A 26,403-nucleotide genomic window follows, 5' to 3' on the forward strand; every position below is an offset into this window, starting at 1 on the left:
TAAACAAATGTTTGTTTTTAGTGATATAGGTTATGGTTTTATTCATGAATGTCTTTTCAAATCTGTGATTACAAGTTATTTTTAGCCTAGCGTTACTGAGCTATGATAAGAATGATCTAAAACAGTCACTGCCATAATATTCAATTCTATTTTATTTATATAGCCCCAATTCACAACAAACAGTCACCTCAAGGTGTTTTATACTGTAAAGACCCCAAAAGAGAAAACCCAACAGTCAAAATGACCCCCTATGAGCAGCACTTGGTGACAGTGGGAAGGAAAAACTCCCTTTTTAACAGGAAGAAACCTGAAGCAGAACCAGGCTCAGGGAGGGGGGGTCATCTGCTGTGACTGGTTTGAGATGAGGGGGGAGAGACAGGACAAAAGACACACTGTGGAAGATAATAACTAATGAGCCTTTCACGCATGAATTATAAGAAACTCGGTCAATACCTTTTTCCTGAGTGTTTTTATTCCTCTTTAAATATGAAAAAAAATGCAATTGAAATTTTGTTTATGAACCTATTTTTCTCACGGTGTTACAAACACGTCCACTCAGCCGGACACCATGCATTTGACTTTTGAACCAGAAAAATATTTATTTAACAAACCAGTAACAGAAAATGATATTGCGTCCTCAGATCGAGCGTCACTACTGTGAGTGCTGACTAATCCTGATCCTGTTAATTACATTCAAATAACAAAGACAAGTTCCCATGTCTGGCCACTAGGTGGCAGTGTATGGGACGATGCAAAAGCATCCACTGTGTTGGCTGCAATACAACTACTATAACAAAACGCATGTATATACAAGAGAACAGCTTTTGAATAGCTGTCCAGTCTAGTGACCACTATGCATGAAAGGGTCAAATGCAGAGTGGGGTATAAACAGAGTGAAAAGAGGTGAATGAAAAACAGTGCATTATGGGAACCCCCAGCAGTCTAGGCCTATAACAGCATAACTAAGGGAGGGTTCAGGGTCACCTGATCCAGCCCTAACTATAAGCTTGATCATAAAGGAAAGTCTTAAGCCTAATCTTAAAAATAGAGAGGGGGTCTGTCTCCTGAATCCAAGCTGGGAGCTGGTTCCACAGAAGAGGGGCCTGAAAGCTGAAGGCTCTGCCTCCCATTCTACTCTTAAGTATCCGAGGAACCACAAGTAAGCCAGCAGTCTGAGAGCGAAGTGCTCTACTGGGGTGATATGGGACTATGAGGTCTTTGAGATAAGATGGTGCCTGATTATTCAAGACCTTGTATGTGAGGAGAAGGATTTTAAATTCAATTCTGGATTTAACAGGGAGCCAATGAAGAGAAGCCAACATGGGAGAAATATGAAAATTAGAGGTCATCTGGTCCTTTATGTCTTTAAGACATTCCTCCAGTTTAACTAATTGATGGGTTTCATCTGGCATCACGGACAGATAAAGCTGGGTATCATCTGCGGCACGCAGTAATAAAATACTATGGTCAGCAGTATCAAACGCTGCACTGAGGTCTGCCATCTTAAAAGTCTGTGATACTGAGACTGAGCCCACCGTCATCTGCGAGAATCAAAACGCAACACGGGTCCTGTCCGGATACTTTAATTCATTTGCGCAATGAAGAAACAACATTTACATTTTTACTGACTTCGGAACAGTTTTTAATCATCTTATTTTCGTGGTTTTAATGCATCGTTAAAGAACTCTGCTGTTTCATCCACGCAGACAGGCCTTTATGAGGTTAGTGAGGGTTCACGGGTTTGTGGCGCCGCCAGCAGCTCTCAGCCCTCCGCGGAAACCCGCCTGGAAGCGTCCCTGTGACAAACAAAGTCCGAACAGAGCCGTGGAGTTAAAGAAAAGCTGAAATCTAAGAGAACAATTCCTTTAGGGTGACTTCACCCCATAAACCTAGCGACAGCAGCCTCTCCGCTTCTGCGCATGCTCGGTGGGCCTTGTGGCTTCCGCTCAGTGTGACCTGTTTATAGAATAGCAGTCCTCCATCAGCTTTCAGGCTTGTCCTTGTTTGGCCCCATGAAATCCACGCCGTCGATGGGGATCTCCTTCTCCTTGATGGCCGCCTGCACGCAGCGCTGGTACTTCCGGAAGCTCTCCGTGCACGGGTCGCCGCTCCGGTCCCCCTTCAGGAACTTCTCGGCGAACCAGCGGTTGAAGCAGGTGTCGTATTCCCGCTTCAGCTCCGTACAGGCCTCCCCAACGCTGTTCATCTCCAGTAAAAAAAAAACAACACCACTCAGCACAGAAACAACGACGAGCAAGCGAAACCTGGACGATCTACGTGGTCTTCCAGTACCCACAGCAACATGCGCACGATGCTCACCTTGGTCTGCGCCACGTGATTGGCTGGTTTGAGAGCGACGTCGAATAGCATAGCAGACGTAGCAGAGATGTTATGTAAGAGAAGGAAGTTCCTCTGAGGGGAAATCACCATCCCGACCCCCCGACCCCATTCCTACCACACCAGGCAAGACCCCAGGTGCCGGCTGTGCAGAGATCCCTCTGAGACAATCCTCATCATTTTATTTGTTAAAAAGTTTTCAAATCAATTGTGTTGTTTATTTTCTATTTCTTTTATTTAATTATTTACTATTTTTTTGTTGATATTTTTTTATATATTTTATTGGACAAAAAAATAGTTTCGTCTCTAAACTGCAAAACTTGAAAATACCTGTGAAAGCGTTGGTTTATTCTCTGGAGCTTGAAGAAAGGCGACTGGACTGCTTTTTGTTTCTTGAAGACGTTTCACCTCTCATCCGAAAGGCTTCTTCAGCCTTTCGGGTGGTTGGTTTATTCACTTTTTCAGCAGATTTTTTACCATTTATGATTAATCTTTAAAATAAAATATTCCAACTTTGGAGGAAATTAAAAATATCAGCGTGACCCCGAAAATAAAGCGGAGTGATGTCTCTTCTCTGTTTACTTCCCGTTGCGCAAAACCCCGCGAGACTTTTTGAGCAGCTTTCCGAAATCTCGCTGTTCGTCGGGAATGCGCGAAGAATCACCAGAGAAACAGAAATAAGCTCATATTCACATTTATTCATCAAAGAACTGGTTCAAACCGGCAGCGGCTGGTTGAAACAGGTATGTAAGAACCACGGAGCCCCTTATTTAACGTCTGACTGCGGCTGCTGGGGAGGTTTTTGTACGTTACCTCTGTGATAACACGGCAGCCTGCCCTGCTAGGCCCTGCTGATTATTGTGGCCCCGCAGCCGGACGTCGATTCAAACTTCACCGAGCTGCTTTGGGATCTTTTCTTTTTTTTTCTTTCCACTAAAACTGCTTCTGTCCGCAGCTACGAGATGTCCGACAGCGAGGACAGCGACTTCTCCGATAACCAGAGCGAGCGCAGCAGCGATGGAGAGGCCGAGGAAGTGGAGGAGAATGAGGTGAGCTAGCCGGCTGCTAAACATGCTAACAAGAGGTAAACAGAGCAGCTGAGGCGGCCGAACGGCAAACGGACTGAAACACGAGCATATGCGAGGAAAAGTAGAAACTTAACAGAAAAAACGGTGTCGTGCCAAGAAGCGATCGCCGGTGTTTGTGTGTTTCTGTCTGATATCGTGTTTACTTGGGTAAATATGCAGCAGGTTTGGAAATGAGCGGTTTTCCATACGTATCATTGTGACTCTGGGTTGTTGGACCTGCTGTGATGCCACATTTTTATGTAAATTGTTAATGTTATTAACTCAAAAACATGACAGCTTAATGATTTTTGTAAAATCTGTTTTGTATATTAACTTAAAGGCCCCATGTGCCATGCTTTTGTTATTCCTGAAGAGACTGAGGAAATAATGGTTCATAAAAGGCTTTAAAACTCCCAGTCACAGAAGAATAATTAATAATTCGTTGTACTATTATGAATGATTAATATTTTATGCCAGAGAATCAATGAGTGAATAATGGCTCTGCTCTTTCTCATAAGGAAAGTGACACCAGTGGGAATTTTCAATGAAAAATCCCTTTTATAAAATGGCTGTTACAGGGCATCAAACCACATGCTGTCAGTCATGCTGTTCCCACAGCAGTGGGTCACAACAGTGACGTCAGTGAAAACCTTCATATGAAATTATGAGAAACGTACCATGAGCAGTTCTTTATAGAACTTCAGGAAATATGTTCAATTTTATTTTATTTATATAGCATCAAATCACAGCCGGGGCTGGCGGTAGCATAGGACAAGGGTGGGCTCAGCCCACCCAAATTTGATTCTTGCCCACTCAATCAAAACCTCTCATACTGCCTGCGGGCAGCGAAAGGTCCTCCCATCAAGCTACGCCTACGATAGTTTTTATTTTCCACACAATGACACTTTCTCATACTCTGATTCTGCGCTGCACGCAGGGTCAACTGAACAGCTCTTTTTTCGTGCTTTTCTTTAATCTGGGTCACACTCTAGTTTCCATGTTAATATTTTTACTTTTTGCCGTGAGCATGTATTGCTGCTTCAAGGCTATCAGTAAGTCTAGCCCCGGAGTATCCTCAACAGCTCCCGCTGCTGCCCGTGCTGAAATAGCTCCCCCTGAGCGGGTTACCTGCTCCGTCTCCTCCTCTGTCTGATCAGCAGACAATCTGCCGACTAGTTTCTCTGCATGTAATAGCACAAGCACCCCTAATGCTAGTCCTACTCTAGACACATCCCCAGACCCAAAGCAGGTCTTTCCTCTGGCCGTTTCAGCGTCAGGTTCTACCGTTGCGGACCTGAATAGCATTGTGCCCACACAGCCAGTGCTAGATAACTAAACGTGCCTTCGCCAATACGTTCTGCTCATTCAACCCGGCGTGATAACGCACTAGACCTTGGCTGGAATACTCTGTGGCTCAGGACGCATGTTTCTGCTTCCCGAATGAATTTGTCACAAAGTTTGCCCAAAAAAAACAGAAGACTGATTCTGTAGTTTTTCGCATTTTGCGTTTTTTTGCAGTTGCTGTTCTCTTTTTGTTGTACTGTTGTATAGTAAAAAAACAAAAACAAAAAACATGTATATTCCAGCCACAAAAGGTCACAAATCTGTGTAGTTTCTGTGATGTCCCAAGCCCAGATAAATGGAGAGGGTATATATGTATATCTTTGTGTCTGCTATGGCTATATTCAACATCCCAAAAAACAAATATAGCCTAATATTTTGTGTCTATGTTTATGCTTGCCCACCTACATTTTCAGTCTGCTCACCCAGCTACAGCGGGCTAGAACTGGGCCTGATCACAGCAGTCACCTCAAGGCACTTTATATTGTAGTGTAGAGACCCTACAATAACACACGGAAAACCCCAGCAGCCAAAATGACCACCTATGAGCAGCACTTGGCGACAGTGAGAAGGAAAAACTCCCTTTAACAGGAAGAAACCTCCAGCAGAACCAGGCTCAGGGAGGGGGGGTCATCTGCTGAGACCAGTTGTGGAAGAAAGCCAGAGATTAATAATAACTAATGATTCAATGCAGAGTGGAGTATAAACAGAGTAAAAGAGGTGAAAGAAAAAGAAACACTCATATGAACCCCCCCAGCAGCACTAGGCCTATTGCAGTATAATTAAGGGAGGGTTCAGGGTCACCTGATCCTGGGAGCTGGTTCCACAGGAGAGGGACCTGAAAGCTGAAGGCTCTGCCTCCCATTATTCTCATAAGTATTCTGGAACTGCAAGTAAGCCTGCAGTCTGAGAGCGAGGTACTCGATTGGGGTGATATGGTACTATGAGGTCTTTAAGATAAGATGACTTAATATACACATTGAACTGGGAGTGTGCGATATTGACAAAAAACAATATAGATAGGATATTAGGATATTATCATAGACGATATAAATCGCACACCCCTACACTGAACGAGAGATCCTGGTCAAAAAGATTTCAGTGTTACTGGAGGCCGAGTTAATGCCACCCAGAGTGAGGATCTGGTTAGACGCCATGTTTATTTTGTTTCAAAATAAAATACTTTTTTACACAGTAATACCAGTGTCACAACTCCATTTCCATAAAGTGGGCTTTTCCATAGTGTAACACTTTTTTTTTTTTTGCACAAGATTTTTTTTGTATCCGGATAAATGATATTTTAAACAGTCACTTTGACAAAAAAAAAGAAAAAGAACTGATTGCAGCTTCTACGTTGTGACAAGAAGGTTCTTTCTGGCTCAAAGTTACTTCATCAATAATGAGAGAGCTGTCTGACGGATCATAGACCAACAGCTCATTTAGAACAGTTTAAATGCCGACAGTCGTCTTTTGGCACGACATCGGGGAAGTTTAAATTTAGCAGCAAATTTACTGAAAAAAAGTGACAAACGTATGAGGAAAAATATGCAATTTTTACAGGAAAAATGGACAATTTTACAAGAAAAAAAATTCTGGGAATTCCATTTGGTATTCCCACTACCAAATGAATTGCACCTTAACCTGAGGCTTGTGTGAGACAAACACTGGAGGTTTGAGCAGCTGATTACTTACCTACAGGTTGCTGGTTTAAGTCTTTAAGTTGGTGCTCTGGCCTCTGGATTGTTTTTATACGTGATCCCCGGCACAAGGTAAGAGTCGGAGCACCGCAGTACGATAAGAGACTCATCTGGCATTGGACACTTGGACCGGGAACAGTCGATGCAGGTGATTGATTTTTCTTTTTTTTGTTGTTGTTGTTGTTCTGTCACCAGGAGGAAACGGGCAGTCCCGTGGGCAGTGACAAGGTAGCAGACGAGGAGGGGGAGGATCTGGAGGATGAGGAGGAGTACGATGAAGAAGAGGAGGAGGACGATGACGACGATCGTCCAAGGAAGAAACCGAGACACGGGGGGTTCATCCTGGATGAAGCTGGTGCGAACAAACGACTGTCCCTCGGCCCCCCATGAAGACTTCTCAGGATGATGATGATGATGATGTCCTTGATGAGGGATGCACATCTGACTTTGTGTTTGTCTGTCCAGATGTGGACGATGAGTATGAGGATGAGGATGAGGATCAGTGGGAGGATGGAGCCGGGGATATCTTGGAGAAAGGTAAGAAACTCGAGATGAGAGCTGTTAAAAAAGTTTTGGGATGAGCTCAAACTTTAAAACTCTGGTCGTTAAAAACAAACAAAAAAACAATTTATGAATCCTGATCCAGTTTTAATAAGCAGCCTACACTTTGGAAAGTTAAAAGCCAAAGCACAGCTTGATCTTTTCAGTAACGACCTGCACGATCGCAGCCTGACGAAGCAAAATGAGCAGACCTGATGAGATATAAATTCTTCTGTTTTTACTCTGCATTAAAAGCAGTACAAGATAAAAATCAACAACAGGTGTCTGGACACTTGTGTGCTTCATTTTTGTTTTTGTGCCGGCCGTGTGACGCTGCAGGTATTTGTTAATGTCAATATTTCATATCATGAGATTCCAAGAGTCCCACTCTCCCAAATCTGTTACCGTCTACATGCACAGAAAGTCACATCAACTCTTTCCACTCAGAGTCCAGCCAGAACCTCAGAAAGCAGAAGTTCAGAAATTGCTGCACAGATAGTGATGTAGTTGCTGCGGGACAGAAACAAATTCCCTCCTGGGTTCTCGCTGTTTTTGTGGTCAGGTTTTTTCGAGTGCAAACATATTTGCCCGTCTGGTTTTTTGTTCATTCCCTCACGTCCATTCAGATAGTTTCATCTCCCTCCAGAAAGTTGCTGACATTTGGCAGTCCTTAAACTGAGACAATGATTGTTATTCTCTCACCAATAAATTCAAAACTGCGGTGTATAAGTGGAAGTGTACGGGAGGAATCGACGGAGCTGAACAGGCCAATCAGAATAGCTGCGGGCTGTAGTTACAGTTCTCGAGAGGTGCACTCCAGGTTACTTCGTAGGTTACGGCGTAGCTATCACGCTGGGTGATTAATGGTAATTAACACATAATGCACCGCAAACAAGCCTAAGTGTTAGCAATGTTGTAAGACTCAATGCTGCAGCTTAAATCAGGACTGAGAGTATTCTTACAGACAAAATTCTTTCAGTAATAACATTTTTTTTTTTTTTTGCCAATTATTTGGAGCTGAAATCAAAATTGAAATTTGATTAATTGCACTGCCCTAACCTCGAGTTGATCACTGCAACTACTTGCCATCAATTGCTGACAGTCATCAAGTAAAGACAGACTTTTACGTGTGAGGCGGCGGCTGTCCTTTTTCACTCTCGGCTGTAACAGAAGCTGCTGTGTGTGCGCACTGCTGAGAAAAGACTCAGAGGCTGCTGTGCTCGCTGCACGTTTCCTTGTGGACTGCTCTCTCTGTAGAAATGTGACTGCAAACCTATCAGCTCACTGTAAAAACAAACTCTGTCGCCTGCCTTGTGTTTGGATTCTTGTCCTCCCATCCATGAAATTCTGCTCTGCGTGATCAAAATACAAGTTTTACTAACGAGCAGAAATGTGAGCTTGGCTGTAAGCGGTCACGGTGAAGCCTCAGTGAAGAGCTGCAGGACAGAGCCAAATATCTGAGCAATCCTCTCCCTCTCTCGTTCCCAGTAAATACTTCTAGTGGAAACTACTGCAGACACATCAGGCCCAGGATAAGACTGCTTTGGCATTAAGTTCAGCTCAGTTTGTAGTAACCAGCAGAAGTGCATCCAGTTTTATGAATCATTTACACTCCCTAAATTTGGATGTCTTAAAGGGAAACTTCTATGCAGTGAGGCCTCAAATACCTTTGTCTACACTTTGCAGTTGTAAAGTTTAGTAAATAGTAACAGAAGCTTTTGCAGGCGTTAGTAAATCTGGCTCCATTGAAGTAAAGTTGCATGTCATAATCCAAGCCTCATAATTCAAAATGTGGAAACACTTAGCAGGAAAACGGAGAGTGTTTATCTCAAATATTATTCTGTCTGCGAGGGGACGCTCCTAATGTGAAGACTTAAGAAAACAGCAGCTGATTTATTTCTAATGAATTTCAGATTTTAAGAGTCAGTGAGTGAGACCACATGTCTGAGCACCACTTCACGTTGGCAATGCTGAGATCAGATTTTTTTTTTTTATTCAGAGAGCCACAGACTTGCTGTGCAGTAGGATTGGTCAGTATTTAGTACTGAGAAAACTGCAGTTAAGGAACAGGAACTTTAAAACGTCTCGGTGCTGTGATTGATCGCACATTAACATCAAAACAACAATTTTATTAAAAGAAGAATCTCAGTCTTTACCATAAAATGGGATGTATTAAACTATAATGCCTTCCACTTTATTTAATTACAAAAAGGAGACATGGACGAAAAGTTGTAGTGTAATGACACATAATCATAATAATACTCAGATCCTCGTGTGTCTTAATAATACAGATATTGATAACTCCGGTAACCTGCACATTCTGGCTTGAAATAGACTTTTTTTTAAATACCAGATTTTAACAGCACTGAATGCCTGCTGGCCCAGGGTCAGTTTAAAAATTAAAAAAAAAAATGCATGTAGAGCATGTTGATTAGCCAGCTGCTGTCTGCTTAGGTCATTTAACTGTGTTTCCACCAGCCGATTTCCACTGTGCTGTAACCTGGCTGAAATGGGCAGTTTTTTTCCCCTTAAGCTCAGTGTTTTCACATCAGAACTTCAATAAAAGTCCATCATCAAACCAGCTGCATGCCGGAGTCTAAATGTGAAGGAACGCAGTGCTTTTAGCTGCTCCCAGTTTGACGCAGCAGCTGCAGCGAGAGCCGTCTGAATGCGGATAACCTGCTGTCACAGCTGCACACATACCTGCAGCATGCACAGGCTCAGCATTTACACCTCTACTTTTATTCAACACCTTCAGTTACTGCTTTTTATCTTGTATAGATTGATGATATAAAATATAAATCTACCAATAAATTATGCTATATTTTTATAGACTATTTTAATAATTGAAATAATTAAACTGAGTTTTTGTGGGTCTTTAAAAGTCCGACCTGAGGACACAGTCAGGAAGAAGTCTTTATAGTTCTGTACATACTGTGCAGCACTTTTCACACAGGACCTGCACTGTGTGTTTAACTTCTGGATTTTTCTGATATCGTCCTTTTGTTTGTAAAATGAGCTGATCTGCTGTCACATGATGCAAGCGCTGCCTTTTTTCATGCCAGTGTGCTCATAGCTTGCTTGATTGATTGATTGATTGATTCACTGAGGCGATAACACCGTCTGGACCCAGATAACGAAATGGTCCTTGATATGTTGAACCCAGAAGAATGTTGGTAGAACATCAAAATGATGATTTCCAATTTTCCAATTTGTTTGAAAATCAGAAAAGGTTGATCTAAAAATCTGTCTCTTCTAATTTGGGATGCAGATCCATCCAGAGCTCTTTCAGTAATCCTACTAACAAGCAAAACAAACCGAACCTTAAATATGCCCTTAACTATCTTAACAGGAAGTGAGTGTCCTTGCTGTGTCAGTACAGTCGCAGTGAAATGTGTGAAGCACATTAAAATCAGTGAATTTCAGTGTGTGCAGGTTGTTTTCTGACTGAACTCTCTTTGTCTTGCCGGCTCCTCTGTCGTGCATGCGGCCTCCAGTTAACGGTAAATCTGCTCCTGATGCTCTCCTGCTCTGATTGATGTGTTCCATCGGTATCCATGCTGTAAATAGGATGTCAGCCCCATCCATTTGATTAAAGCCATGTCCCAGAGTGTATTAACCCCACCGCCACACCTCATCTCAGCATTGCTGCATTCGTGAGTGTGTGGTGTGAGACGAGGAAGCACTGAGGGCAAATCCATGACTGGCTCGTTGAGCAAAAACCCCAAACTGTGGATTAAAGAAATTAAATATGAGTAAAAACTCTTTAAATTGATGTTTGTTTGGAGCCGAACAGTTTTAACATAAGGCAGTTCTCAGAGAACCAAGTGTGATCATTTGCCTGAATCTGCTACCTGACTGAAAGCGGCCGTGTTTTTAATTTACACACTAACCAGTGTGGGTGAAGCTTTTCATGATGATGATGATGATGCATAGCTTTACTGACGGTGGATGTACAGTAGAAACAAAATGGAAACGTAGCATCTAAAGCACCGTGCACATATGCAGCGTTTTGTAGCTCACAGTTGGTCGCGCGGTTGTCTTGGTAACCCTCAGATGCGTTTACTGCCGCCGTCATATGGAAATGGTCGGTATCCTTCGCTCGCATTGGCGGCTGCTTCTGTGGTCCCTGGTCCTCACCTTCCTGCTAGTTGCTTCGTGTGAGTGCTTGCTCTCCAACCAGACGTTAACCTCAGGAGTTCTCGACGTGCACCAGACGGGGCTTTGCTCCTTTGCAGGGTTCAGATCACACCAGGAGCGTTTAGTCCGCAGGGCTTTCATCACTGTTCACGCAGAGGTGTCGTCCTCAGTCAACAGTGATGCGGCCTCAACAAAATCCGACAGTCACAGACTCGTGTCTTTAACCCGACCGGTCGCGCCGGGTTACAAAAACGGTGCAGGACGAGTCCCGACGAGCCGAAACACTAAAGCAACGGCCGCAGCGACAAGCTTAAATTGACCATAATGTGTTGGTTTTTTGAGTGAGTTTGTTTCTACTGTACGGCCTCCATAAAGCACATCACTGCCTCCATGCTCCTCTGTACTGCACAGTCACCATTAATCGCTTTGTTTTTCTTTGTTTCTGTCTCCCATCATGCTTTGTGTTGCTGCTGCCTGTCTCAATGTCTTTTGGCTCCTCACACTTTCTCTCTTCCTTTTGGATTTGTTTCTTTTCTTTTCCTTCCTCCTTTTTCACTCTCCTTTTCTTCTGTCTCTCTCTCTCATTGTTTGATCCTGAGCAGAGGAGGCTGAAGGTAAAACTTTTTGGATTTTTTTGAAAATTTAATTTCTGCAGTCATAACTGTTAAATGCTCTTGTATTTGATTAGAAATCAGCCCTCTGTTCTTGCCTTCAGTGTCAAACATCGATCGTGTGGTTCTGGATGACGATCACTCTGGATCCAGACGGCTGCAGAACCTCTGGAGGTAAGGCTTCTTTTGACCGCCAAAATAAAAGTCAGGGTTGTATTACATGGACCAGAAGTCGCATCTTGATATTTTTGGCCGAATAATGATACACGATTTATAGCTCATTGATTTCTTGGAAATCAACATGTGAGAAGCTCTTTGATTAAAACAGTGGAAAAAAATATGTTTTAAGGATTTATCAGTTTGGACCTGCTGCAGTGTTTTAGTCTGTTTGAGAAACTTCAGTTTCTTCTACAGTCTGATTGGGGGTGTGGCCTGCTGCCATCCACTGCAGGTAATGTGCTGACTCTGGATCAGAACCTCATACAAGCCCAGTAAAAAGGAACAGAACTACTTTCAGACGTGCACTCAGGTAGCCATAGGTCTGGCAGGGATCAGGGGCCCAGGAGCTCTCTTGAAGTGTTGATGATGAATGTGCGACACGGGTTCTGCCCCAACACACAAGCCGAGCGATGCACCAGAGAGGGGTTTCTTTAAAGATCAGTACCGCTCTGATGGAGGAGATCTGGATCCCTGGAGGCACGTGGTTCTCCAAACTATCCGGTTAACTGGTTCAGGTTGTGAGGGCAGCAGACCTCTCACTCCCCTTCCACCTCCTCAAACATTTACAGTGAGAATGAAAAAAGGCATCCGGACTTCTTTAAGTTTCTCTCATCCGAGAAGCTTCTTCAGTTCTCAGACCAAAGGTTGAGAGACCCAGGTATTCAAACCCCCAGTGGGGGTTTCCCTGGAGGTGGTTGTGATTCACTATTGTTCATGTGCATAATCACATGCACCAAGGTGTGAAAGAAGCCTTTCGTCACCACAATCAGTGCTTTCGGGTGAAACCAATGTGGGACTTCCCCCCACTCTATTAAGTGACCTATTGAGGTCACCTGAACAAAGTTGTGAGTGGGGGTTGAGGTGCCTGGGGAGGGAGCTCAGGACTGCATTGTAGATGGTGGGGAAAGTGATGTAATCCACCTCCTCTGTTCAGTGATGGTGGTTCACAGTGGGCATAGATGCTTCTTTTACTCCTCTTTCAAACCATCGGTCTTCACAGTCCAAAATGTGAACGTTGGCATCCTCAAAGAGTGAACTTTGACCTTCAGATGCAGATGTACAGCTGAGGTGGCTCTTGTATGTTGTGCCATTCGTTTGTGAAGAGGCTGTTTGGTTTCTGTAGAGGTCCGAGCACTCTTCACTGCACTGGACAGCAGACACTACGTTACCTTAGAGGGAACACTTTCTGCCCGGTGTTGCAGGGTCCTGTTAGGAATTTTATCACTTTTATATTCACTTTATATTGGTATTTACTGTCATTACTTTTATATCACGTATTGAAGTATATTAGAAACACACACTGGATTAATGGGCACTGAGTGTGTTAATGTTACTGGAGTAAAGATAAGGCCTGTAAGATCTATTACACTCATATGTTCGGGGCCTTGGTGGGATGCAGGAACATCTTTGCTTTACATGACTTTTGTCACCTCATGTTGTATTTCATGTTGTATCTGACAGGTGGGCCCAAAAGTGGAGTTCTGCAGACCCAGCTGTGTTTTTGTAACATGAATTAGTGGGGAGATAAATTCTAGCTAAGTGGAGATGGTGCTAGAGTTGTTTTCATAGCAGAGGTTTTATTAAAAGAAGATCCTTCATTACGACGCCTGTCAGAGCTGTTGTAAACCATTGAGGTACCCTGGTGATGTTTGTTTCTTTAGCCTATGTGGGACAAGTGTTGGCAGAGCCTCAACAGGTGATTGGTTTCAGGGGTTGAGACTTTATGTAAATTAGGAGGGCAGCTGCCCCAAGTGGGCAGCTACCATCTTTAAGATATAAATGATGGCCCGCTCTTTGTCTCGCTCTTACTTTTTACTCTTCCCTTTCCTGTCCTCTTCTTCTTCTCTTCCTGTTTCTGCATCTTTCTCTGTCTCTGTGTTTCTCTCTTCTTCTATGTGTGTGTATCTTAGTCTTAACTTTGTTACTGTCTGTGTTTTGTGTAACTAAGAGTTTCCTCGGCACCGCGCTGAGACGCAGCCTGTTTTCTAACATCTAATAACTTTGTCACAGCACACTTTGCAGGTCTCACACAAACACAGAAACAAGTTTGTCTTTACTTTGTGTTGACTCGCCTCACTTTGTGTTGCAGAGACTCCAGAGAGGAGGCGCTGGGTGAATACTACATGAGGAAATATGCCAAGTCGTCAGGAGGGGAGCAGTGAGTATCTTTGCTCTTCTGCAGCAGTACGCCTTTTTTTTAAATTAGAGCTTTAACAAGACTTTGACTTTAATTAAATTGTCGCTCTGATGCATCGACTCCATTTCCACCTCAGTAATTCACTGTTTTTATTTACCTTCAGTCAGTGAAACTGAAAACTTTCCACACATTTCACATTAAAAGCAGATCAGAGGACTCGGTGCTCGGGCTCGTGAGGTGCACCTCTGTTGTCTCCTGGTGTGAACGGATTGTGTGTAAAATATCCGACATTTGTATTTCCATGTTTTGATGAAAGAAATGTTGAAATGAAGCAATTTAAGCTCCTTCTAAAGTTTAATGAATCAGAAAGCTGCCTGGAAGTGAGATCTGTAGGTCTGCTGTGTGTCTGTATCTGTTACTGTGTCGTCCTAAACGAGCCGAGCGTTAAAGGTTTGTCGGTGACTCTCAGTAATCCGTAACCTGTGTATAAACCTGAACTGCAGAGCCGCACAGCATCGTTCTCATGGACATGTTTTAATAAAGTTGGAATGCACTGAAGGATAAATGAGAGCACGAGTGTTGACAGGACAGTAAACGGTTCCAGCACTGCCTGCGTTTGATTCCAGGGTTCACAGATTAAATCGTGACAGTTATTCCCAACATCAGCAGAATATTTTGGGATGGAAACTTGATTTAAACTTCACCGAGTATTCTGTGTCATAAACACAGTTCTGACATTTGGAACAAACCACACTGACTGGAGATCAGCTGTAAACTCAGTAAAAAAAAAAAAAAAAATTTTTGAAACTGAAAAATTATTTTGAACCTGGGAAAAAAAAATAGGAAAAAAAAATTTTGCAACTGGAAAAAAAAAAAAAAGATGCTGAATGAATTTTTTTTTAGTCTCATATCTCTTTTTTTCAGTTGTAAAACTTTTTTTTCCTGTTTTAAAATTTATTTATTTTTTCGGGTTCAAAATAATTTTTCAGTTTCAAAAATTTTTTTTCCAACAAACTTTATGGCCCCGATTTAGCTCCATAGGCTCGTTACAGTGAACAGCAGCGACTGATGAGGCGTCTCTGTGTAGGTATGAGTGACGATGCCTGGCTTTTAGTCTGAAAAGGTGCAGGAAATGTTTTTTTACAAAAAAAAAAGAAAAGAAAAAAACACTAAATAATTTGAGTGAAAACAAGTTGTATGTGGAGGTGAAATTCATCACTTTAGATTATATAGAGATTTGTATATTTTTTTTTTATTTTAAACAGGAATCTGCTCGTGTGGTTTTGCGAGAATATTTGAAATCATGTGAGTCGATGGGTGCTTGATGTTTTTATTACATGACTTTAGCCTCCCACCTGCTGGATTTATAATTATCAGCTGATCACAGCCTTAAAGCCAGCGTTAGCTTCACAGCGGGACATCCAGCCCAGTTGCAGCGTTGCATCAGTTCTCCCTTTGGCTAAAAGAATTGAACAAACTTTTAGACACAAACTGTCCAAGAACTTGAACAGGAAGCTTCACCTCCAGAGACAGAGCCTAAACTGCTGCTTTTTCTTCTTCTTCTGTGGGGTGCAGTTACTCTGGAGGGTCTGAGGAGCTTTCTGATGACATCACGCAGCAGCAGCTGCTTCCTGGAGTCAAGTACGTAAACACTTATCTACCAATCAGCTTGGAGATGTCCTCTGTGAGATTATTAAGATGATTAAATGTGTGTTTGTCATCATCAGGGATCCCAATCTGTGGACTGTCAAGTGCAAGGTGTGTAAACACACACACACACACAGAGGCAGGATACACACTTTTACAAGCACACATTTTATCACGTCTCCTGTCTCTGCAGATTGGTGAAGAGAGGGCGACGGCCATCGCACTGATGAGGAAGTTCATCGCCTACCAGTTCACAGACACAGTAAGAAAATTGCTCACTTCTGATTGGCCAGTGAAGTTGAAGTTTGTTCCCTAAGCTGGAACCTTCTGGGAGACAGAAGCTTTCTCCGTGCTGCTGGCTCGTTTTTAAGCATAACTGCACCGCATCCCAAACCACATCCAAGGAGTCGAGAAAATATTTCCATGCAGAGAGAAGTTTAGTTTTTGGTTTTCTAATCAGAGCAGCGAGCATTGATTTTTTTTTTTTTTTTTTTTTTTTTTTTTTCCCCTTTTCCCCAGTGCTGGTGAATCTGAACAAATTGTTAGTTTGTGGAGACTAACAGATCCAGCCACTGTGATTGTTCATATCCTCACGTTAATCTTCCTCTCCCCCAACCCGCAGCCTCTGCAGATCAAGTCCGTGGTGGCCCCGGATCACGTGAAGGGCTACATCTACGTGGAGTCGTACAAACAGACACACGTCAAGGCCGCCATCGAGGGCATCGGCAACCTGAGGATGGGCTTCTGGAACCAGCAGATGGTCCCCATCAAGGAGATGACGGACGTGCTGAAGGTCGTCAAAGAGGTCACAAACCTGAAGCCCAAGTCCTGGGTCAGACTGAAGAGGGGCCTGTACAAGGACGACATCGCTCAGGTACTCGCACAGAGAGAAGGAGGGAGGCAGAGCATTAAAACATTGATGGGCTGATGAACTCCAGCTTCCCCGTACATCCCTGCTCCCTCAGAGGAAGTCTGGAGATGTGTTCACGCCTCCGCTTTTCTACAGTTTGCCTGATGCGGTGTGCGAGCCATACAGCTAATGCTCACTGCTAGCAGCTGTTTTACACTGTGCACAGTCCAAACGCTCGGCTACAGCCCCGGCTCTCCTGATGGTTTTAATGTTAATATATTAAATAGTAATATATTAAAGGTTCCCACCTTTGTGTTATGTTATGTTAAGGTCGGTGTTTCAGCCCTCACAGCAACAAACGGAGGCCATTTAAGGTGAAACCAGCCTTCATTTTCAAACCATTCTCCAGTCGGCTTGTCTTTGCAGTTGAAGTGTTGATTTTTATCATTAACACGTCGTCTGATAAAATCACACTTTATTAAATGTAAAATGGCCACAGTCACATGGTAACCAGCATTATCTCTTTTTTTCTAAACACCAGTTTTCTGAGAAGCAGGAGTTAAAGTTTCAGACAGAGAGTGAAGGAACGTCCTGAAGCAATGTGCAGTTTTTTTACAGCAAAGCATTAAACCAGCCCTGTGATAGACTGCTGACCTGTCCAGGATGCACCCTGCAGCCATAGGTGCTGAGTGAGCAAGTGAAGCTTCTGAGCCTGATGCAATTTTAATTGATAAATTGTTTAAAATTAAAAGGTTTGGGGAAAGTGGAACAGAAAGATTTCACTATCTGGGTCAGCCTTGTTTCACAAGTCTTCTTCTCATTTATGTCCACTGTATAAAATGAAATGTATTTGTTAATGATTACCATTCATGGAGGACTATTTAATCTGTTTAGTGACAAATAGGCAAATGTAAAGGTTTCTGTTTAGTACTGAAACAGCTTCATTGGGGGCTGATTGTGTTTAGTGCTCGTGTAGTCACCACCGAAGGCCGGGGCTGTGAACTCTCTGAACAGTGATGCAGATCTCTGAAAGGCCGACACCGTTCCAAGTTAGAAAAACCAAGAGGTGCTGAATGAGCTGAAATACACCATAGCTGCCGATTACTGAGAGTGTAAACTGTAACATCTCTGTTCTCCAGGTGGACTACGTGGAGCCGAGCCAGAACACCATCTCCCTGAAGATGATCCCTCGGATAGACTTGGACCGCATCAAGGCCAAAATGAGCCTGGTAGGTCAAACACACACTGAGGATGTTTTTTCACCACTCGAGTCACTGCTCTGATATTTAAGCTCCATGTCTCTGTGTGTGTGTGTGTGTGTGTGTGTGTGTGTGTGTGTGTGTGTGTGTGTGTGTGTGTGTGTGTGTGTGTGTGTGTGTGTGTGTGTGTGTGTGTGTGTGTGTGTGTGTGTGTGTGTGTGTGTGTCTGTACGCTGCAGAAAGACTGGTTTGCCAAGAGGAAGAAGTTCAAGAGGCCTCCACAGAGGCTGTTTGATGCTGAAAAGATCAGGTGACACTCTCTCAGAGCTTCAGCAGCCTCGGGTTTCCAAATCAGACGAGCACCAGAGTGAAACCCCGTGTCTGATTTATCTGACAGGTCTCTGGGAGGGGAGGTCAGCCACGATGGAGACTTCATGATCTTTGAGGGGAACCGTTACAGCCGCAAAGGATTCCTCTTTAAGAGTTTCGCCATGTCAGCTGTGGTGAGGAAGACTTACAGTCCCTCAAAAATCACTCCTGTTACTGTAAACCCCTCATCGCTCCTCACATTTCATTTCAAGTTTTTCATAAACCATTCAGCGTACATACACACGATGACAAACAGTTGTGCACCCAAAATTATGCACACAATCCCACACTTACTTAATTTGTTGGGAACGTCTAAATTAATTCTGCTCTTTATTCCTTTCACATCATCTCTTAAACCACCTGAGAACATCAGTAAAACTGTAAGCAGAGATCCACTTTTTAGCTTTAATGCAGAACAGTGAAACTTCCTCAGTATTGAAATAAATGAAGATCGGACTCACTTTCCTCCTCACAAAGTCTACATAAAGCACTGTTACGTGTATTCTTCCCTCTGCGAGATCAACACCGGGGCTTAACGTGCACCCATTATGCACCATATATCCTCTCTGAAGCACAGTATGATGAAGGTTTTGGCTTCTTATGTGCTTGTTTGAACCAGTTGTCTGAGAGCAGTGTTTTAGCAGCAGCTTATTTGGTCTGTTTGCTGCAGATCACAGATGGAGTGAAGCCCACGCTTTCAGAGCTGGAGAAGTTTGAAGACCAGCCTGAGGGAATCGACCTGGAGGTGGTCACAGAGTCAGGTATGCTCCATGGACATCAGCAGGTCCTCACTCAGGAATGTAACTTATCTTTATGTGGAGGGGAAAAAAAGTTTTCACAGGACTGCAAAGAGCCTCGTGAAAAGTGCTTCCATCAGAATTAAGATGTCGCTCTCATAATCCTCATGTCTGTAACTCCCACTTCTCCTGCTCCAGCTTTGGGTCAAACTTGGTTTAAATTTTTAGCTTCAGTTAAATTCATGAATTTAAACAAAGTTTAATTTAACAGATTCATCACTTGTTTTAATCGATCTCTTGGTTCAGCTTAAATGTGTGGGGCCCTTTTTTTTTATTATTTGGTACTTGGTACCCCCACGATGCAAGAAAAAACTAATTTGTCTGTGCTTATAATAAAGATTAATTTTAAACCAAACTCTCTCTGTGTGTGTGTGTGTGTGTGTGTGTGTGTGTGTGTGTGTGTGTGTGTGTGTGTGTGTGTGTGTGTGTGTGTGTGTGTGTGTGTGTGTGTGTGTGTGTGTGCGCGCGCGCGCATGTACACGCGTTCAGGCAAGGAGCGTGAACACAACCTGCAGGCTGGGGACAACGTGGAGGTGTGTGAGGGAGAGTTGATCAACCTGCAGGGAAAAATCCTCAGTGTGGACGGCAACAAGATCACCATCATGCCCAAACATGAAGACCTGAAGGTAACACACACACACACTGTCAAAAGTTGAAGGCAGCCAATCCTGTCCTGATCCTGAGCAGCAGTCCACAATCTTGAGTATTTTCTACTAAAGCAACAGGCAACATGTCAAAGCCAATTTTATTAACAGACTCAGACTGTGGTAATTTGATTTCTGAAATCAGTTTGTTGTTTGGCCAAGAGTTTCTGCGGCTTCCAGGAAACTCAGTCTCTCTCTGCTGTTTCAAATAAATTCTCACTGGATCAACAGTTTTCACTCATTTGAGGAGAGTTGAGCTTGTTTGTGGATCGAAACCTCTTCCAAGCTCAAATCCCACAAGCTAAAGCTGTTTAGATGTGAGTGTGGGGTTTGATGCTGTATTTAGAATGTTTTTAGCTGGAACTCTCCACCACACTCTCTTAAAGGCACTTTTTTAAATCTAAAAAGGTTATACTGACACTGGATCACCTGTTTGTAGAAATTTCGTTGCTGCTTCACGTTGTTTTCGTGGCTCTGGTTGTTTTAGGTTTTCAGCTCTTTCACAGGATTCATAGCCTTAAACTTGGAGCAGAGCTGCACTTTCTCAGTGCTGCAGGAGAACTTTGAGAGCAGTCTTAAATTGCAGAGGAGTGGGCGCTGGGACTTAATGTTGTGCAACATCAAATTTTATGACATATAACTCTGTCTGTATATATTTATAAAAACATTGAAATGTTGGCCGGCTGAAGTCTGTTCTGTTCTCTTCTTCGGGTCATTCCTTCTGGTTTTTTTTTTTCTTTTTTCCCTGCAGGACCCCCTGGAGTTCCCGGCTCATGAGCTGAGAAAATATTTCCGAATGGGCGACCACGTGAAGGTGATCGCTGGGCGATACGAAGGCGACACCGGCCTCATCGTCAGAGTGGAGGAGAACTTTGTCATCCTCTTCTCCGACCTCACCATGCACGAGGTAAACTGCTCCGTCATTTATTCAGTGGCACAGAGGTTAATGTGGGCCCGTTCTGCTTCTCTCTGCTTCCTGCCATCTGTCTCCCATTCTGAACAAAGTTTCTAATAGAGAGGGTCATCTCAGTCACACAGTCACCTCCTTATATGAGGGAAATCAGAAAGCATTTGGCTTATGGGGGAGGAGCGTTTCAGAGAGGAAGAACTGGATTATTCTGATCTGTGAATGATGCAGTTATTCAAGTGGAACCAGCTCCCAGTTTGGATTCAGGAGACAGACACCCTCTCTATTTTTAAGATTAGGCTTAAAACTTTCCTTTATGATCAAGCTTATAGTTAGGGCTGGATCAGGTGACCCTGAACCCTCCCTTAGTCACACTGCTATAGGCCTAGACTGCTGGGAGGGTTCCCATGATGCACGGAGTGCTGCTTCTTCATTCACATCTTTTCACTCTGTTTATACCCCACTCTGCATTTAATCACTAGTTATTATTAATCTCTGTCTCTCTTCCACAGCGTGTCTTTTCTGCTGTCGGAGGTTTCCCTGTTAAAGGGAGTTACCGTACAATATAAAGCACCTTGAGGCAACTGTTTGTTGTGATTTGGTGCTTTATAAATCAAACTGAATTGATTGGAGTGTAAGAATAACAGAGATGTATAGTAACGAAGTAGAACTACTTAAGTACTGTACTTAAGTACTAAAATGCAGTATCTGTACTTTATTGGAGTACATATTTTTTCCCCTACTTTCACTTTTACTCCACTATATATTTTTGATTAATTTAATACTTTTACTCCGATACATTTTTCACGTGCTGAATCGTTACTCGTTACTATTATGAAAACATTATTAATCATCCCCAAGTCATAGTATCAATGCCAGAGCGGTAGATGGCGCTGTCACGGTTTATGAAGCTGGCTCATCATTGGGCGATTTGAGCGATCAAGCCTATAAAAAAAACGCAGGCTTCTTCTCCGCCTTTTGCGCTGTTGCTTGCAAGTATTGAGGACAGAACGTGTCAGCTTACTGTCCGATATCGAGATGGATGACGTCCCAGGAACACCTTGTCCAGGTTTGTCTTTTAGCTGCTCTGTGGACTGCCCCTCTGGCCTTTTGAGATGTTTTATTTGTGTTTGTTTGTTTGTAAACACTTGTATGGCCTTTTATCATTGTACTCCAGCTTCAGCCAAATACATTGTGCCTTTCAGATGTTTGAAATAATATAAACAATGATAATCAAACTTTTGACTGCCTTTCTTTAATATACACAGTACTTGTACTTGAGTAGCAATTTTTGAAATACTTCTACTTGCAATACTTAAGTACCAAAAAAATTGAGTACTTCTGTACTTCCACTTGAGTATGGTGTTGAAAGAACACTTCAACTTTTACTCAAGTCAATTTTTTTATATAGTACTTGTACTTCTACTCCACTCCTCTACTCCAGTACTTTGTACATCTCTGAAGAATAAAAGTCTGGAGATTGAGTGAATGAACAGAATATTTCCAGTCCCCGCCCCACCCTCCACCTCTCTCTGCCAAGCGTCAGGTCATTAGAGTCCTCTAGTAGAAAACAAGATGTTGTGAACTGATGCAAACATCAGACTGTGACTTTAACTTTTCGAATAAAGTGTTCAAAGAGCTGTCTGCAGCGTGTTTGAGACTTTGAGGAACTGCTTAGCTCAGTCAAGTGTTGCAACAGAACAGCTTGGCCGCTCGGACTTTATGTAAACAACGAGGGCCAAGCCTGCAATCAGCTGTGTGAAGATGGAGAAAGTCCTCGGGGTGAGTTTCCTGGGGTTACAATCATTCAGAGGAGAGTAAAGTTACCTTCATTGGTTTATCTTTTCTCTCCTTCTGAAACTCAGAATCATTTTCTCCAGATCATTGCCCACTAATGTCTTTTTGAGTTCTCCATCTGTGTCGGCTGAATTTCTGCACTAAATGCGTTCTCTTCAGTTCTGAGTAATCGTGCCCAGTCAGATCTTAAAGTCCTCACTGTGGTTGCTAGACTTTTTAAAAGTAGAATGGGAGGCCGAACCAGCTCCAGCTGCTCAGTCCACAAGTTCTTGCTTCCAAAAGCTTGTCTGGTCTTTGGCGAGCTCTCTCTAATAGTGCTTTACAGAAAAAACAACTTGAGACGAGTATAAACATAATGTAACTGAATGTCATGTTAAGGCATTTTATCACTCTGTAATCACAACAAACCACAATGATTGTGTAGTCTGAGCCCGCCATTGTCTTATCGCTTGAAGTCCGTATTTCATGGGAAATTAAGAGTATTAACATTTCTGTCAGATACAAAAATAACTGGAAACGGGTCCATCTGAAACTTGACTCAATTTAACTTGGCTGATCTTTTTTCCAAGATCATGTTTTCAAACCCATCTAGGAAACTTCCAGCACTGCATCTCCTTTTAGATCTTTCCCTGGAAGTTCTGATACCACAGACCTCAAACTCGAGGTCAGACATCAACTTCAGCTCCAGACTGAGCTAAAGGTCCTCTCATGTGTGTTTGCAGTTGAAAGTGCTGCCCAGAGACCTGCAGCTCTGCTCTGAGACTGCATCCGGTGTTGATGTTGGAGGGCAGCATGAGTGGGGCGAGCTGGTCCAGCTGGACCCGCAGACAGTCGGCGTCATCGTTCGGCTAGAGAGGGAGACGTTCCAGGTAGTAGTCTATTCCAGCAAACAAAGATCGGGGAAAAGTGAACAAAGATTATTGACTGACTTGCTTGTTTATCAGGTCCTGAACATGCATGGGAAGGTGCTGACTGTGCGGCACCAGGCGGTGAACCGCAGGAAGGATAACCGTTTCGCCGTGGCGCTGGACTCGGAGCAGAACAACATCCACGTCAAGGACATCGTTAAAGTCATCGACGGACCTCACTCTGTAAGGAGTTCATCCACAGCTAAATATTTATCTCGGCATGAAGCGCGTCCTGTTGGACTGAGCCGCTGCAGCTAATCAAATACTTACATTTTACTCTAGGCGCATTTTAGAAGACTGGAGTCTTTTGTTAACTCAAAGCTCAGATTCAAGGGTCGTAAACACAGAAACTCTTTATGTGCTCTGGTAACAAGCAGATGCAAACCCACTGTGAGCATCAGTGTGAGCTCAGTTCTTGGGGGGATCTGAGCCTCAGATTATTAAATCAGACATGAATTGCGCCAAAAGCTTTTTCACCAGTTCAACGATTTTAATCTGAGGGCTTGTGTGTGTTTTGTCCCGCAGGGCCGTGAAGGTGAGATCCGTCACCTGTTCCGGGGCTTCGCTTTCCTCCACTGTAAGAAGCTAGTTGAGAACGGCGGCATGTTCGTCTGCAAGACCAGACACCTGGTGCTGGCAGGTGGATCCAAGGTCAGCACCTCATGCTTTTTGTTATGGTTGAACAGGAAGAACCTGTTATCCTTCTCCAGGGCCTGAATTTAATCACTTCCTGCAGCTCAGTGGAGACAGACATAGACAGAGGCGTCTAACATCATTCGGTCAGTTTTCAGCGGTGCAGAATGACTGGTCGGGTTTCTGCGGAGGTGGACTGAGTTCAGTGAAGTTAATGTCAACAGCATTAATCTTCAGATTACTCTGACATTAATGAGGTGAGGTAGCAGTCCAAAAACAAGTTTGAGGCTCAGATTTTATCCATGCCTGATGGTGAAATGAGCTGCTGGGTCTATCACAGTGCTGATGTGACAGAAAGACGTGGAGGAGAATAACAAAAACCATCTGAGATAAGAACAGGAGGAAAATATTTAAGGGCAGAAAGATGGTAAATGGACTAGTTCTTATATAGCGCTTTTCTACTCAATCAGAGCACTCAAAGCGCTTACACAACACGTTTACATTTACCCATGCACACCCATTCGTACAAGCACTTCCATATTAACTAAGCTAAGTGCTTTAATTATCTACCATTCATACTCCGACAGTTGCGTCAGAGAGCAACTTGGGGTTAAGTATCTTGCCCAAGGATACATTGGCATGTAGCCTGAAGTAGCCAGGAATCGAACCACTGACCTTCCGATCAGTAGGTGACCTGCTCTACCTACTGAGCTACAGCCACCCCAGAAAGATTGCCCCATTGTTTTTTTGTTTGTTTTAAATGGGGCAGCACGGTGGTTAGCACTGCTGCCTCACAGCTAGAATGACATCTAGAAGGTCTGGGTTCGAGTCCACCTTGGCCTTGGCCTCTCGCTGTGTGGAGTTTGCATGTTCTCCCCGTGTCTGTGTGGATTTCCTCCCACAGTATAAAGACATGCACTTACTGGGGTTAGGTTAATTGGTCACTCTAAATTGCCCATAGGTGTGAATGTGAGTGTGGATGGTTGTCTCTCTCTGTGTTGGCCTGTGTTGCCCTCACTGCTTGTGAGGGCTGCACGATTGCCCAGTATACAGTAAAAAATTAAAGTGCAAATATTCTTGAAATAAGCAGAATAGTTGACCTTCGTACTGGGCAGAAGTCTCAAGCCACCCCTCGTTCTCTTTATAATTTGCGTCCAAAGAGCCAAACCTTTTAGTAAATATTTGAAGTGGTGCTGTGCAATAGTGCTCCGGCTACCCAGCAGCCCAGAGTGTGTGCTCCACCTTTTGCCAGCTGAGAACAGTGGCCTTAGGCTTGGAGGTGCCAATTCTCATCCAAGCTGCTTCACACTTAGTTCCAAGCTGCTCCAGTGCGAGCTAGAGGTCATCATTCAATGAAGCAACCAGATCCACATCATCTGCACCAAGTAGAAACACGATCCAGGGTAATCAGACCCAACAGAATTGGTGACAAAGAGCACCGGAGTCAACCACCCACCACGGCAGTGCAACCAAGCTTTTACTGCAGTTTCACAGGGACCAAATAAACCAGTGTTCCACAGCCAGCACGGAGCAGAAACATGATTGTTTAACTTGATGGAAATGGCAGATTTCTTGCTGCTTGTCGAGCTTGAAGAATTTGACTCTTTGTGTGTTTTTAGCCCAGAGATGTGACCAACTTCACAGTCGGAGGATTTGCTCCAATGAGCCCTCGCATCAGCAGCCCAATGCACCACGGTGGAGGAGGTGAGTGTGGTTTAAAAAAAAACAAAAAAAAAACACACAGCTGTGCAATGGGGGGGGTAAATCACCATTTGTAAGCAGGTAACTGAAGGGTCGGCCTCACTGATAGTTTAGCAGCTTTTAGGTGTGTCCCTGATCCAACACACCTGATTCAAATGGCTGAATGACCTCCTCAGTATGCAGTCAAGTTCTCCAGAGTCCTGCTAATGACGTCCATATTTGACTCAGGTGTGTTGAAGCAGAGACACATCTAAAACCTGCAGGACAGCGGCCCTCGAGGCCTGGATGTGAGGACCCCTGCTCTAGTTTATTCTAAAATCCACCAAAGTGGACGAGACTGTGTAAATATGATTTACCTGCCAATGAAAAAACAGTTATTATTTACAGTGTTGACCTTCTGCAGCGCTGCTTCATCAGTGCTCCAAGCTGATGACCGTTTTTGGGCGTCTTGCTTGTCCACTCGCTCTTAAAGGGCGATTTTAGACTTTTAGATTCTCAATTCCATCGATTATTGATCAGATTAAGATTTGGGGAATTTCCTGTCCACAAGTCCATGTTGTTTATTTGAGGATCTCTGAGCCGCTTGGTTATCACATTTGTTTGACATGGTGCTCCATCATGCTGGAAGTGCACAGACTGCTCCTGGATCAAATATGTTTTATGGACAGCAGCACTGACGATGATGCTGTCATAGTTGGATAGAGACGGAGCTTCCTCTTCAGTCTTTGGCTCTGCTGTCAGCATCCTTTGGCTCCAGATAGACAAAAACAAATCCAGTCAGTAAATCAAAGGAGAGAGAGAGATCACGAGATCCAAACATTTTGGAGTGCTTCTATTAAAAAAAAAAAGGGGGGGGGGGGGG

At 43.5% G+C, this 26,403-nt stretch overlaps 2 protein-coding genes across 3 annotated transcripts in view; one reads left to right on the plus strand and one right to left on the minus strand.

Moving 5' to 3' along the window:
* Nucleotides 1-1,357: 1,357 nt before the first annotated feature.
* On the minus strand, nucleotides 1,358-2,349 carry triap1 (TP53 regulated inhibitor of apoptosis 1). Its single transcript, XM_030744724.1, has one exon. It carries the CDS (start codon nucleotides 2,204-2,206, stop codon nucleotides 1,982-1,984), a length of 225 nt encoding a protein of 74 aa, XP_030600584.1. The 5' UTR covers nucleotides 2,207-2,349; the 3' UTR covers nucleotides 1,358-1,981.
* Nucleotides 2,350-2,918: 569 nt separating this feature from the next.
* The window catches only part of supt5h (SPT5 homolog, DSIF elongation factor subunit), a 30,923-nt gene continuing 7,438 nt past the window's right edge, over nucleotides 2,919-26,403 (plus strand). Inside the window, exons 1-22 of one of the 2 annotated variants that reach the window (XM_030744063.1) lie at nucleotides 2,919-3,080; nucleotides 3,293-3,386; nucleotides 6,638-6,797; nucleotides 6,908-6,979; nucleotides 10,480-10,485; nucleotides 11,725-11,736; nucleotides 11,838-11,907; nucleotides 14,042-14,110; nucleotides 15,665-15,730; nucleotides 15,817-15,847; nucleotides 15,930-15,998; nucleotides 16,359-16,610; nucleotides 17,726-17,815; nucleotides 18,025-18,095; nucleotides 18,183-18,288; nucleotides 18,825-18,915; nucleotides 19,441-19,577; nucleotides 20,347-20,502; nucleotides 23,022-23,168; nucleotides 23,244-23,390; nucleotides 23,733-23,858; nucleotides 25,460-25,544. In XM_030744063.1, the coding sequence (XP_030599923.1) occupies nucleotides 3,300-3,386; nucleotides 6,638-6,797; nucleotides 6,908-6,979; nucleotides 10,480-10,485; nucleotides 11,725-11,736; nucleotides 11,838-11,907; nucleotides 14,042-14,110; nucleotides 15,665-15,730; nucleotides 15,817-15,847; nucleotides 15,930-15,998; nucleotides 16,359-16,610; nucleotides 17,726-17,815; nucleotides 18,025-18,095; nucleotides 18,183-18,288; nucleotides 18,825-18,915; nucleotides 19,441-19,577; nucleotides 20,347-20,502; nucleotides 23,022-23,168; nucleotides 23,244-23,390; nucleotides 23,733-23,858; nucleotides 25,460-25,544 (2,050 nt within the window). In that variant the 5' untranslated portion in view covers nucleotides 2,919-3,080; nucleotides 3,293-3,299. The remainder of the gene's footprint in view (nucleotides 3,081-3,292; nucleotides 3,387-6,637; nucleotides 6,798-6,907; nucleotides 6,980-10,479; nucleotides 10,486-11,724; nucleotides 11,737-11,837; nucleotides 11,908-14,041; nucleotides 14,111-15,664; nucleotides 15,731-15,816; nucleotides 15,848-15,929; nucleotides 15,999-16,358; nucleotides 16,611-17,725; nucleotides 17,816-18,024; nucleotides 18,096-18,182; nucleotides 18,289-18,824; nucleotides 18,916-19,440; nucleotides 19,578-20,346; nucleotides 20,503-23,021; nucleotides 23,169-23,243; nucleotides 23,391-23,732; nucleotides 23,859-25,459; nucleotides 25,545-26,403) is intronic. The other variant, XM_030744064.1, reaches the window with a different exon arrangement.

Source organism: Archocentrus centrarchus, chromosome 13 (assembly GCF_007364275.1).
Source record: "Archocentrus centrarchus isolate MPI-CPG fArcCen1 chromosome 13, fArcCen1, whole genome shotgun sequence".
In the NCBI taxonomy this organism is placed as follows: domain Eukaryota; kingdom Metazoa; phylum Chordata; class Actinopteri; order Cichliformes; family Cichlidae; genus Archocentrus; species Archocentrus centrarchus.